This window comes from Anolis carolinensis, chromosome 5 (assembly GCF_035594765.1).
Source record: "Anolis carolinensis isolate JA03-04 chromosome 5, rAnoCar3.1.pri, whole genome shotgun sequence".
NCBI lineage: Eukaryota > Metazoa > Chordata > Lepidosauria > Squamata > Dactyloidae > Anolis > Anolis carolinensis.
The window spans coordinates 169,819,952-169,832,431 of NC_085845.1; the positions used below are offsets into that span (position 1 = coordinate 169,819,952).

At 40.2% G+C, this 12,480-nt stretch overlaps 1 protein-coding gene and 1 non-coding gene across 2 annotated transcripts in view; both read right to left on the bottom strand.

Moving 5' to 3' along the window:
• Window positions 1-5,704: 5,704 nt before the first annotated feature.
• srebf2 (sterol regulatory element binding transcription factor 2) overlaps window positions 5,705-12,480 on the bottom strand; it is a 36,183-nt gene continuing 29,407 nt past the window's right edge. The window contains exons 17-19 of the mRNA XM_003221001.4: window positions 11,298-11,483; window positions 10,131-10,242; window positions 5,705-9,137 (exon numbers count right to left, since the gene is read on the bottom strand). Of these exons, the coding sequence (XP_003221049.1) occupies window positions 8,917-9,137; window positions 10,131-10,242; window positions 11,298-11,483 (519 nt within the window). The 3' untranslated portion in view covers window positions 5,705-8,916. The remainder of the gene's footprint in view (window positions 9,138-10,130; window positions 10,243-11,297; window positions 11,484-12,480) is intronic.
• On the bottom strand, window positions 12,048-12,148 carry mir33-1 (microRNA mir-33-1). The gene has a single exon (NR_129958.1). It is a non-coding gene; the product is annotated as a microRNA mir-33-1 (primary transcript).

Consider the following 12,480-nt stretch of genomic DNA (forward strand, 5'->3'; position numbering starts at 1 on the left):
TTCTCAGTGTCTATGCCACAGTTTTTAAGGTTGGCTTTAAGCCCATCTTTAAATCTCTTTTCCTGCTGACCAACATTACGTTTCCTGTTCTTGAGTTCGGAGTAGAGAAACTGCTTTGGGAGACAGTGATCGGGCATTCGGACAACGTGGCCAGTCCAGCGGAGTTGATGGCGTAGGAGCATCGCTTCAATGCTGGTGGTCTTTGCTTCTTCCAGCACGCTGACATTTGTCCACCTGTCTTCCCAAGAGATTTGCAGGATTTTTCTGAGGCAACGCTGATGGAAACGCTCCAGGAGTTTGGTGTGGAAACGCTCCAGGAGTTTGCTCCATGGCTGAGTGGAAAATTGAACCCTGGTCTCCAGAGTCACAGTCCAATTCTTAAACCACTACACCAAACCCATTGGCACTGAGAGATGTACTCCTTTTGAATAGAGGAACCATAAAGGTATCATTATCTTTGGTTATAAAACTATCACTAGGTTGCTGTATAATAACAACAACAACAACAACAACAACAACTTTATTTTTATACCCCGTCTCCATCTCCCCGCAGGGACTAGGGGCGGCTAACATGGGGCCAAGCCCAAATTTCCACAATAAACAAAATAAAAATACATTCACAATAAAAACATAATTAACACTATCATTACACAGGTCAAACCAACAATTAACAGCAATATAATGGTAAATAAAACCACCGAGTAAGAACAAGATAATAAAAAGGCTGGGCAGTGGTGCAAAGTGCACGATTAAAATCTAATGAGGTAGATAAAGGTACTGTAAAAAGGAGAATTCAAGATGGAATAAACGAGGAGAGTAATTACCAAATGTGGGCAGAAAGAAACAATACATTAGGCCCGATAATGTCAATGCTGAGGAGATAATTCTTATGATCAGTTGTTGAAAGCACACTGGAAGAGCCAGGTTTTCCGATCTTTCTTAAAGGCTGCCAGGGTGGGTGCCTGCCTGATCTCTCTGGGGAGGGAGTTCCAGAGCCGTTCTTAGATTAACTATGGCCAATGTGAAGAAATAACACACTGTTTACTCACCATGAAGGTGCATTATGGGCAGGCAGAGAAGAGGAACTCATCCAGGGACATACAGAGAACATGTGTGACTTCAAAGTGAAAACGAACTGGGTTCAGCCACTGCCATATTGGTTCATCAGTTCACCCTCTAGCCAAGCAAATAAGAAGCATCTCAGAAAAGGAAGAAGACACATACCAAGACCTTCATCTCTCTCTCCAGACCATCCCAGAACAGAAGCAGCCATATACAGGAAAAGGTGGACACTTCCTTTCTGCCAAAGCAAAATATGCCTTCAGAGACCAATGCGGCACCTTCTGAGTTGGTGAGAGGAGAAATCCACACATCCTGGCATATACCCAAGCCTCACTGACATATGGAGGAGAATGACTGCTTCTAGTCCTCTATCAAAGGCTACATCTGCTATCCAGAATTTCTAATTTTCTAATACAAAATAAAGGTAGTTTGCATGATCCAGATATTTATAGGAGGACATTGGAGGAGAAAGCAGAAGCTGCTGCCCTGGTGAAATGAGCCATAACGTTGTCAGGGCAAAGAACGTTGGGAAGATCATAAGTCAGGGCTACACGTACTTTCATCCATCTGGCTAGGCTTGACCTAAGGACATTTCTTCCCATGGAAGCTGAGACAAATGAGATAAGCAAAGAGTGAGTTAGCCTAGAAAGTACAGCTCTGAAAATATTAATATATACACTAATATCAATTGGATGTCTAACTTCTGCTAAAACCTCACACAAGGCTGAGATGGTCTAGAAGGGCAGATCTAACTATTGAGACATGAAAATGAGAAAGTACAGTATAGGAATGAAAGAAGAATCAAGACATAGCCACATGGGTCTTTTTAAAGGAGCAGAAATGTGCCCTGACAGAAAATGTAGATAGTTCAGAAATATATCTGACCTCTAAGAAATGTATTATTTATTTACTGCATTTGTACCCCACTCTTCTCACCTCGAAGGGGACTCAGAAAGAAAACATTAGGAAAAACAGCCTCCACCAGTTCAATTCTAAGTGATACAAACAGTGGTCTCATCGGGGTTTTCAGCACAAGAAAATGTTGGATGACGAACGGTAGCAAAAGCATAATTCCTCTATTTCTGAGGGTGGTTGATATGCAAAGATCAGCAGGTGGAAAATTTTGAAAGAACTTAAACTAGTGCAATCATTGCTTCAGTATGCTAGGCTGCAATCTCAAATCTAATTCTGTTTAAGGATAGGAAGTGAATGAAGGCAAGGCAAGACAGATGTGGCCAAAAGACCTATCAAGTTTCACTTTGAAGTCCTATATCTTCCCAATCTGATTCTGGGCAATTATGAGGCAGAACCCATATGTCCAGATTCTTTCTCTTTCCAAACCAGAAAATACTTGCTTTAACTTGTCCCAAGTCATCTATTATTCAATCTCACAAGATGATGCAAGTTTCTGGTATTATGTAAGAAAACCTTGTCTCTAATCAATTTTTTCCAAGTACTGCTGCCTGCTTTGTGGTAGTAGCCTAATGTTCCCTTTGGACCCAATTTGTGAAAGAGGGACAGTGAAAACAATATTTCAGAGCACCATAGATTATGCCCCCCAAAAGCCACAGCAGGGGCTACCCTCCAGATGTTGGCAGACTATAATTCCCAGTTTCCTCATTAATGGCTGGTGGTGCTTGTACACCCATCTATCTATAGCACATGAAAGATTGCATTATGCCCATCCATCTATAGCACACAGTTCTCCTTAACTTTTTATCTAACGTTGCACCAGGATCAAATCAAACATAGCTCTAAAGCATCATTTCCCCAGCCTACCATCAGCAGAGGTTGCCTTGAAAGTTCTTCATTCCAGGTGATGATTCAGAAGTGCTGTCATGATTGCTGGGAAACAGCAGAAGTCTTTTACCTTCACACAAAACACCAACCATTTAGAAGCAAAAGGCAGACCCTCAGAAGGGTGGCCTGATTCTTAAAACCTAAGTTAGGAGTCCCACAGGAGTATTAATCTTTTATAGCAGAGCAAGAACTGCTCCTACTAGCAAAGAGAGTCTCTGCCAAACTTGATCTTGCTTCTAGGGAATGTGTTTAAAAAAAGAGGTAGTGTACAAAGACCATTGAAAACAACTTTGATTTCATTTCCAATCCATCTCCAGCTACCCTGAGGCTAGCAAAATCTTTGTTTTAAGGCAGTTGCTTGGTTATTATCACAAGGTTGTGTCAATGTGTATGCGTTTAAGTGTCCAATTTAAGTTCTCCCTATACATCCTTCTGTCTAAACAAGTAAATGCATTCTGGGTGATGCTCTTTGTATTTTCTTTATCAAACGAACACACATCCACATTAAAGGAAATGCTTATGGACAAAAAAACAAGAAACACTGTATTAGAAGGGCAATAATACAAATGCCAGGATATTCATGCACATATGTGCCAGCCTATATGATATAGATTCACCTATCCCATATCCCGCCTTTGTGCTACATACAGGTAGTTTTGGGTTATTTAAATTGAGAAGCTATAGAACACAAATTGAGAGAGATCTGCTTTGAAAATGTTGAAATGGGGCTGAAACTGAATTCAGCTGGATGGAAACTACTTTGCTGATTCTGCCCTCTGCTGGTTAGCAGAACATAAAACTCAAATCAATCTTTTGCTGCGAGTTTCCCAGTCAGTATTTGATTCTTGGAAATAGGACATGTTGTTTTTATCTGTGAATTGCTTTTCTGCGCTGAACTGCCTCCACTAATGGATATCTTAGATCATCATGCAGACCGACATAAAGGGAAGAGTCGCTTTCCTTAACTACCAGAACATACAAAATGCTTGCAAAAAATATCCCGTAATTCTACTGTGTCAAAAAAGCTGGAAATTGATCTCAAAAATAGGTTACAGAGGGAAATAAGATTGAAATACATTAAAGCATCATTCACAAGTATTCTCCTGCTGATATACTATAAAAGCGGGAAAGAACAAAAAGGCCATTGGAAAGGTCAGATGTTTTCGCTGTACATCAACATTTTCTATTATATAACTACACCTGAAATGCAAACTCTTCAGAAAATCTAGGATAAGTTGGACCATTATGCTCAGTGGACGTGTGCTCAATACATAATCAGATTGTTTTCTTTGACTACACATTGCTCATATTTAATGCTCTGGGTTAGTTTATATCTCATCTTTATATACAGCAATCTACCACAATGTTTTGAAAAACATCCTGCTTGTATTGTCACCTTTAGTATAATCATACCATTCTAACTTATACAGCATTTAAAATTCACTTCATGCTTTTAAAGGAGGCAATAAAATATAGTTGTTGGTGCCAAATTAAAACATTTCTCCCTCTCAAGATTTTTTAAATTACTAAATTCTGTGTTACAATTTTTAACGCTCTTTGCTTGTTTGCTAATTCAAGTCCTTCTTGCTTTAAATCTGCAATGGTTTGACTTCTATTGCACTTGTTCCTTTAAAATGCTGTGTATACTGTCCTAGATATTTGCCAACAAATAGATAATTGAATCAGAATAGTATAGTGGTTTGACTCTTGGACCAGGACTCAGGGAAACCAGAGATCAAATCTCTGCCCAGCCATAAAACCCACTGGGTGACCTTGAGCAGATCACTCTCTCAGCCACAGAGGAAGGCCATTGCTAACTCCTTCTGAACAAGAAAACCACATTATAAATTCACCTTAAAGCCATGATTATTTTGAAGTAACATAACAGCAGTAACAAAAAATCTGATTATATTGACTCTACCATAATTCTGTGAATCATGTTGTTGTTTACTCATTCAATCGCTTCTGACTTTTCGTGACCTCATGGACCAATCCACGCCAGAACTTCCTGTCGGACGTTGCCACCCCCAGCTCCTTTAAGGTCAAGCCAGTCACTTCAAGGATAACATCCATCCATCTCGCCCTTGGTCTGCCCCCTCTTCCTTTCCTTCCATTTTTCCCAGCATCATTCTCTTCTCCAAGCTTTCCTGTCTTTTCATTTTGTGGCCAAAGTAATTAATCTTTGGCTCTAATATGCTCACTTCCAGTGAGCAGCCAGGCATTATTTCCTGGAGGATGGACTGGTTGGATCTTTTTGCAGTCCAAGGCACTCTCAGGATTTTCCTCCAACACCACAGTTCAAAAGTGTCCATCTTCCTTCGCTCAGCCTTCCCTATGGTCCAGCTCTCGCATCCATAGGTTACTATGGGGAATACCATTGCTTTAACTATGTGGACCTTAGTTGCCAGTGATGTCTCTACTCTTCACTATTTTATCAAGGTTGGTCTTTGCTCTCCTCCCAAGTTAGACGTCTTCTGATTTCCTGGCTGCAGTCTGCATCTGCAGTAATCTTCGTGCCTAGAAATATAGTCTGTCACTGCCTCCACGTTTTCAAGTACTTTCCCTTCCTGGAAAAATAGGATTCTTACCAAATGTCTTCAGTTGTTCTAACCTTTGAAGCATTCTTATATCACGGTGTGCATTCTGGCATATCATTACTTATGCTGTATGCCAGAGAGAATGCTGATTAATCCAGTATAATTTTTATGCATGCCACTTCACTCTGGTGAAGTGCCATCTGTATCAAGCCCATCTAATGAGATAATGTTTGAGAATAATTACTTTCATCTTAAATGCAGTAAATGCTAAGGAAGCTTTAGGCACATTAATAAGAGTATTGGGATTTTGAGTAAATTCATCTTTATTTGACAAAATCACACCATGGTCCCCATGAGAGGGTCAGAACTGGGGTCCCCTCACATCATCACCAGCTACATCTTCTTACAGAAAAGCATCCCTATGCCTTATTTTACTAGGATAGACACTTTTCACATCATATATATATATAAAAAAAAACCAAAAGTTACATTATATACACAGAAATAATGTAGGGATAGACTGGGAGATAATAAACCCATAAATAAATGTGATGTATAAAAACGCCTGAAGTACAAGAAAATTGAATGTTGTTCCCTTGTGAAGATCCCATCTATGCAGATGTTTCAATTTATCTAAATATAATTCATCAAGTCCCGTTCTTAGTTTCCATCAATACACTAACACGGAACTTTTATCCTTTAATTGCAATGCCTGTTCTCAACTAAAGCATTTGCTCTTAACTGTGTAAATGGCTTCCTTTATTTCAAATCTATGCAACTGTGAGATGTCTAGTGATCTAGAAAGTCAATTAGGTGCATTCTGGTGCAGCAAGGGCCCACTGGATCCACAAATTCAGCCCACCATGGATCATCATGCCACATATTAAACCGTGATGCCATTAATGCAGACACACAGCTCACATTGCCAGCATTGTATAATATTGGACGTGGTCATCCGGATATTTTTGTATCTATGCAAAGTCCCAGAACTAAACCCTTCTGGAACCAAAGAACACACTGTATATTAGGTAATCAGGAAACCTATCTAGAAAGTAATTAATTCTCTAAGATTAGTTTAAACTTTCCAAATAGAAGGGTTTGAAGTGTTAGGCATGCTCAATCAATTCACCTGACATCCACAATTCACACAGACAACTTTTTAATTTTGCCACTCCACCTGATTGGTGGCACAGCATACCTGGGAATAGACCTTGGTACTACCAGTTTCATCATGGAGGTAGTTTCTTATCCTTCCTGTTTTGTTACTACCATCAGTGTGAAGTCCTCTTTGAGAAAAGGGTGGTACACAAACTTCAACCTGCACACTTAAACAAGGGTCTGTGATAAATAACTCCTGAAATGCACCTGAGTTGCAAACTTGTGCTACAGAATCAAAATGAGACAGTACACACAAACAGAACTTTTGGAACATACTCGCTCACATCTTCTGGGGGGTGGGAGGGGGAAAACTTTCGTTAAAATACACCTTTTATTAGATTCATGGATCCTTTTACTAGGAACTGAGGATTGAAAAAGTACTTCAAAATTATAGACAAAACTTTCTTTCTAGATCACTCTGTGGGTGAAGTTTCAACATGTGACATCAATAAGATGTGCACATGTTGGATGTTATATAATGGTTTCAAGATTTGAAACATCCCTTTTTCCTGGGACCTCATCACATTAGAGCTTGGATCCAATTTAGGGAGGGGGCTTTAAACAACTCAGCCAGACAGGCCCTGGGTCTCACCAAACTACAAACCCCAGAATTCTGCAGGAGGGAGAAACCGGATTTTAAGTGGATTCATGCTCTTGTGTGATAAGGCACCTGGTTTGCATGTATTTTCAGATATACAGGTTTTCACCTGCCCATAAAGCTGTCAACAGGAGACATAGAGATAAATATTATTGTCTTTTAAATCAATAGCCCCAGTCCTATATCAATGCCCAGTTGTGCAATTAAACATGGCCAATGGCAGACAGAACTGATTCAAGGACAATGTACAGTAGTGTGACTTCACCAGAGAAACAAGCACCACTGCATTCCCTTATTTGGTGCTTTGATTTTTTTTATTTATTCTGTGTTTCAGGGAGGTCCAAGCCTTTCAAACCTTTTTTTTGTTTTGTTTTCTACTTCTGCTGCTATCTTTTCTCTTCTTGCCGTGCCTCTCGTATCATCTGTTCAAACCTAGAGCCACTCCTGTTGAAAAGAAGCTTCCTAGAACCTGTTCTGCTAGAAGAAGAATAAGTCAAAACCAATCTGCTTTGACCAAGGATGAGGCTATCTTTGTTTTTAATGTCACAGCTTCCTCAAAGAATCTTGGGAAGGAAGCTATCATGATTTACTTTGAAAGCTATCATTTCTCTGGTTGAGTGATATACTAAATGTTCTTGGATAGGTGAAATTACTACTACAGAAGTCAAATATGCCAGAAAAGCGACTTTTTCTTCAAGATTATGACTTTAACCATGTGATTCAAAGGTGTTCTTCGAACAGACACATAGTTACAAAAAGTTCCCAGATTATAAGGGAATGCTGTTTTCTTGCCAAAAATCAAAGCCACTGTTTAATCCAATTAATTAATGTAATTTAAAAAACAAAATGAAGAAAACAGCTGTTTTTGGAAGAGAGATTTTAGCAGCAAAATAGCACTGGAAAGGAAGAGATGTAGCTTCTCTTTACACAGTTTTGAATTGGATACTTTAAGTCACACCTAGTTTAACAATTAGCCTCTGATTCCTAGTTTAGCAATTAGCCTCTGATTCTTCTTTCTTTGTTCTCCATCAGACAAATCACAGATAAAAGTCTAAACCACTAAATTGAGGGCAATACAGTAAGATGACAGGAATGAAAGAGGGAGTTGAAAGACAGGAAATGGAAAAGGGAAGAAAATCTTAATTGTTGTCCCCAAAACCTGCAAAACATTACTATAAAAACACAAAAGGCATAAAAACTGTGATGCACCTCAAGAGAGCTGACCAAGCCTTCCAAGGCTCTCAGAGAATGCAGTATCTATACAAAGGCTTAAGTTTAAAAAATGCAGCCCACTAAGGACCAAGATTAAATACAGCCGTATCTTCCATGGGCCTGCCCTTAGCACATGGCACCTGATCAAGAGCCAATGCAGATGTTAATAAAAGGGTTCAAGGCACCCCTCTTGCTCCCCAGTAGCTCCCATTCTAAAAACATACTCTTGTTACATCTGTCTTTAAAAGGGTCAAAAGCCAGTTTTCCAAAGCCGTTATCTTCTCAAATGGGTTTTGTCTTCCAAGTTCTCACAGGCTGTTTGCCAGTGAAAATAGTATCACCTTTGCTCCTGTGTGTGAGAAATCTTTTTTGCCTAGAAGAAGCAAATCACTAGCCAGAAAAGCTGGTTTACACCAAGCCCCCACCTGACTAGCAAAACATAGCTTTCACAGTCCTAGACTGGAATAGTGTGCAAAAGAGGGAGGAAGGAAGTAGAAATGAGGCAAGAATCCAGTTCACTGGGTGATGAGGCCCTTAAGTCTTCCAGGGTTAGGACGCGGCAATAGCTGTGCCCCCACTCAATTTCACAATCATCTGCTGACAGTCATTGCAGGAACGCTTGTCTCCCACTTTCTCCAGTGTGCGGGCAGCTTCTGCCAGGAGGACAGCTCTCTGTCCAGGAGAGGACAGAAACGAGAGTGGGAGATGGCGGCAAGCTAAAAGAATGGCTGTAGCTCGTTCTCTCTGCCCAGGAAGAGCATCCAGCTCACCTAAATAAAAAGAAAAGACATTACACTAAAAGTCAAACAATGAACATTCACAGGAAGAGAATACACAATGGGAGTCAAAGAAAGGCAGACTACACTGGCATGAGCAAACAACTGCTTTGCAAGCTTTTCTATATATTGTATTTATTCAATTCTAAGGTGCATAGAAGTGCATATAAACATCTCTAAAAATGGGGTAAGTCTGAGAATTTCAGGTGCTTTTATATATATTCTGTTGATGGTACTGAAATTAGTGTGAGCCTCAGAATTGTCTCAGAATTGAAGAAATACAGTATCTGAGTGCAAAGAATAATCTACAACAGTCACAGAACTGTAAGAAGTCATTTATTGAGGAAGCAAGCTGAGACCTGGCCAGCATCCCAGGTTTAGTAGCCTTGTCTTGGTCATAATGACAATACTTCCACAGATTGTTAGGGCCCACACTTTCCATTGAACGCCTTTCCTTTTTGGTAGGTGAAGAGACCTGACTGTCAGAGCTCATTAACATCTTCATGCCATTGATTTTTAAACACATTGTCTTCAATCCTAGAATCTACGAACCAAAGACCACTCAAGGAAAAAAAATTGCTTTGTTCCCCTCCTGCCTAACCTTGACTGGTCCTCTCTGCACAGACAGCCTACCCAATTCAGGAAGGGCCCTGATCCTGCAGAGAGGGCTGCTGCTCGCAATGGCATTACGTGTAGCAAGGGGGACAAAGAGGAAAAGGAGGAACTCTGTTTCTTAGGGAAGCATCTTTGCTATCCTCCTAAACCATTTTTTAATGTTCTTTTTTATACACAAAGTGTACTTTTTCTATACAAATCCCACATTTATTGTGGCTCTTATTTGCAGGCAACACTTTTGCTCCTACTTGCTTCCTAAAAAAATTTCTTGATAAGACCCTGATGTGAATGTGGAAGCTGAGCTTAGACTCTACAGAAACAACCAGTACCCACAGCTGAATAAGAAAGGAAATGGCGCAAGAGCTTACTCACCTTGCTTGATGCTCTGGGGAGTTCTGCGCCTGAGACTATGCTCCAGAAGCTGATGAGTTCGTGTAGGGCTGGCTCCTGCCATTAAACGCACAGTTGCTTCATGTAAGAACACCTAGAAAGGGGAACAACTAATTACGGGTAGCCTCTACAATTCAGTTCCTTGTGCTGTCAAGGATATGAGCACATGCTTTTATTGCGCAATGGGATCCAGAAGGTGTGGCCCTCCAGATGTTTTGTATTATAGCTTTAATATTCCTTTGCCAACAGTCATGCTGGCAGAAGTGTCTGATGCTAAATCCAAAATATCTGTTGAGGCAAAGATTCCCTAATCCACCTTGATGCATAGATGTGCACCAACTACTAACCATTTTCTTAGCTATTTTCCCCTTTCTCTAAAATTCAACACTTTCTTATTTCCCTATAATGCTCAATAGTAAAGGGAGGAGGTGACTTTGAAATGCAGGGCACACTAATATTTCTGATCTGGAGAGAACTTACAATCTACTCCAGAACCACTTATACTGTTTCTCCACATAAACCAAAATGTTTCATGAGACATTAGACGCAAGCCTGTCTTCTCAGTCCTCACCCCTCCCATACGGCTGGGACAATACATGCGTATTCAAAAGAACCTCTTGTAACAATTGCCAAAACAAACAAAATTGTTTTGAACTATCATATACCTGATTATATAAACAGCAAGCTCAAAGAAATAGTGCTGACCTACATAACTATTGCTAGCCAATAGTAAACCCTGCAACACAATAAGGACACATCCAGAATAAAACTAGCAGCAAACAGCCATTGAAAACATTGTGTTATAGGTGTATTGTCTGAATGTATGTCTCTTTTCTCTCCAATGAATCCAAGGTGGTAGCACATAGCTCTTCTTTTCCTCCCTTTATTCTTACAACAAGACAGCAAAAAGCTGTGTCTGAGAGATCGACTAGCCCAAGGTTACCAGTGAGTTCCAAGGCTCATTAGGGACATGAACCTGGACCTCTCAAGTCTGTTTTAACCACCATAGCACATTAGCCCTTTGCAAAATAAAATTCCTGTTGTTGTTTTTTTGAGCCACTTGCTCCTCTGTCTTTAAAAAGCAAACAGATATTAATAGGATAAGGCAACATTTCATAATTCAGAGCCCTGCAGTACAGACCTGCTTACCTTACGATAAGCAGGTCTGAAACTATGAGCCAGCTTGCGCAGGCTGCCAAGGTCGCGCTGGAATCCTGTCAGTTCAGAAGCAGAAGCATGGTAGGTCTCTCCTACTGCTTGGCTGGAATTTGTTTGTTTCTGCCACAGAGTAGTGCGGAGCGACAGCAACAGGTCACAAGTCAGCAGCTGAATCATCTGCAAGGAGACATCCCCATTCAGTGATAAGACCACAAAGATACTCTACCATCATCAATGTTTGGGAGCAAAAGCATATACAGTAAGTATCTAAAAATATTCTCAGGATCACCTGAAATTATCAGAATTAAGTGTTCTTTCCTACAAGAAAAGAATTCATATGGCCAATAATATCAAGCCTGTAGCTGGATGACCACATCAGTTTCTTTGCAGAATGTAACCCACCATGGACATGACACTCTGAATGGCAAGAAAGTATTTATTTTATACTCCAATCAAATCAGAAACATACTGCCACGATAATACTTTGCATGCTAGAAATATAACCCTGCTGTAGGTTGCTTGAGCTTTGCTACGGCTTTCTTGAGCCTTTTCAACCTACATATACCTCTTGCACTTGCAGAGGGGGCTAACAGAATTGCTAAGCCCAGAGGAAATTAAATGTTGTTTTGAACCTCATAATTTGAACTCAATAGTTCTTAGGATATTACTACCACACTAGTCAAGCCTGGGGAGCCAAAATAAGTGTTCAGTTCAGATAATCTAAGATATTTCATCTGTAGTGGAGAGATACGGTATGCCTCTGTATTGCACTGCGGAAACATTGCACAAATACTGCTAGAACATGCAATGCAACTACAATGCACTACAGCTGCCACCCAGCAGTAACAAGGGGTCTGAGTTTACCATCTCACAGTTCCAGAGTTTAAGAAATCTCACCTTACAAGCAGAGTATTAGAAAGAAAGGTATGAAGAAAGAAAGGCACTAAGAAAGGCATGAAAAATGGTCCAACTTTCTAATGCAAGAGCAGGCACTTGATTGGCAGGCACTAGTTGTGGAGCCTTCTGTGGCAACAATTCACTCTGAAACCACAGAGAGCAAGAACTAGAGCCAAACAAGCAGCCATTATGCTTCTTCTGGACAAAACAATGAACTGAAAATGGATACAATCCTGAAACACTGTTGAGAAAAAAAGGATTACAGCTCTAGTAATTT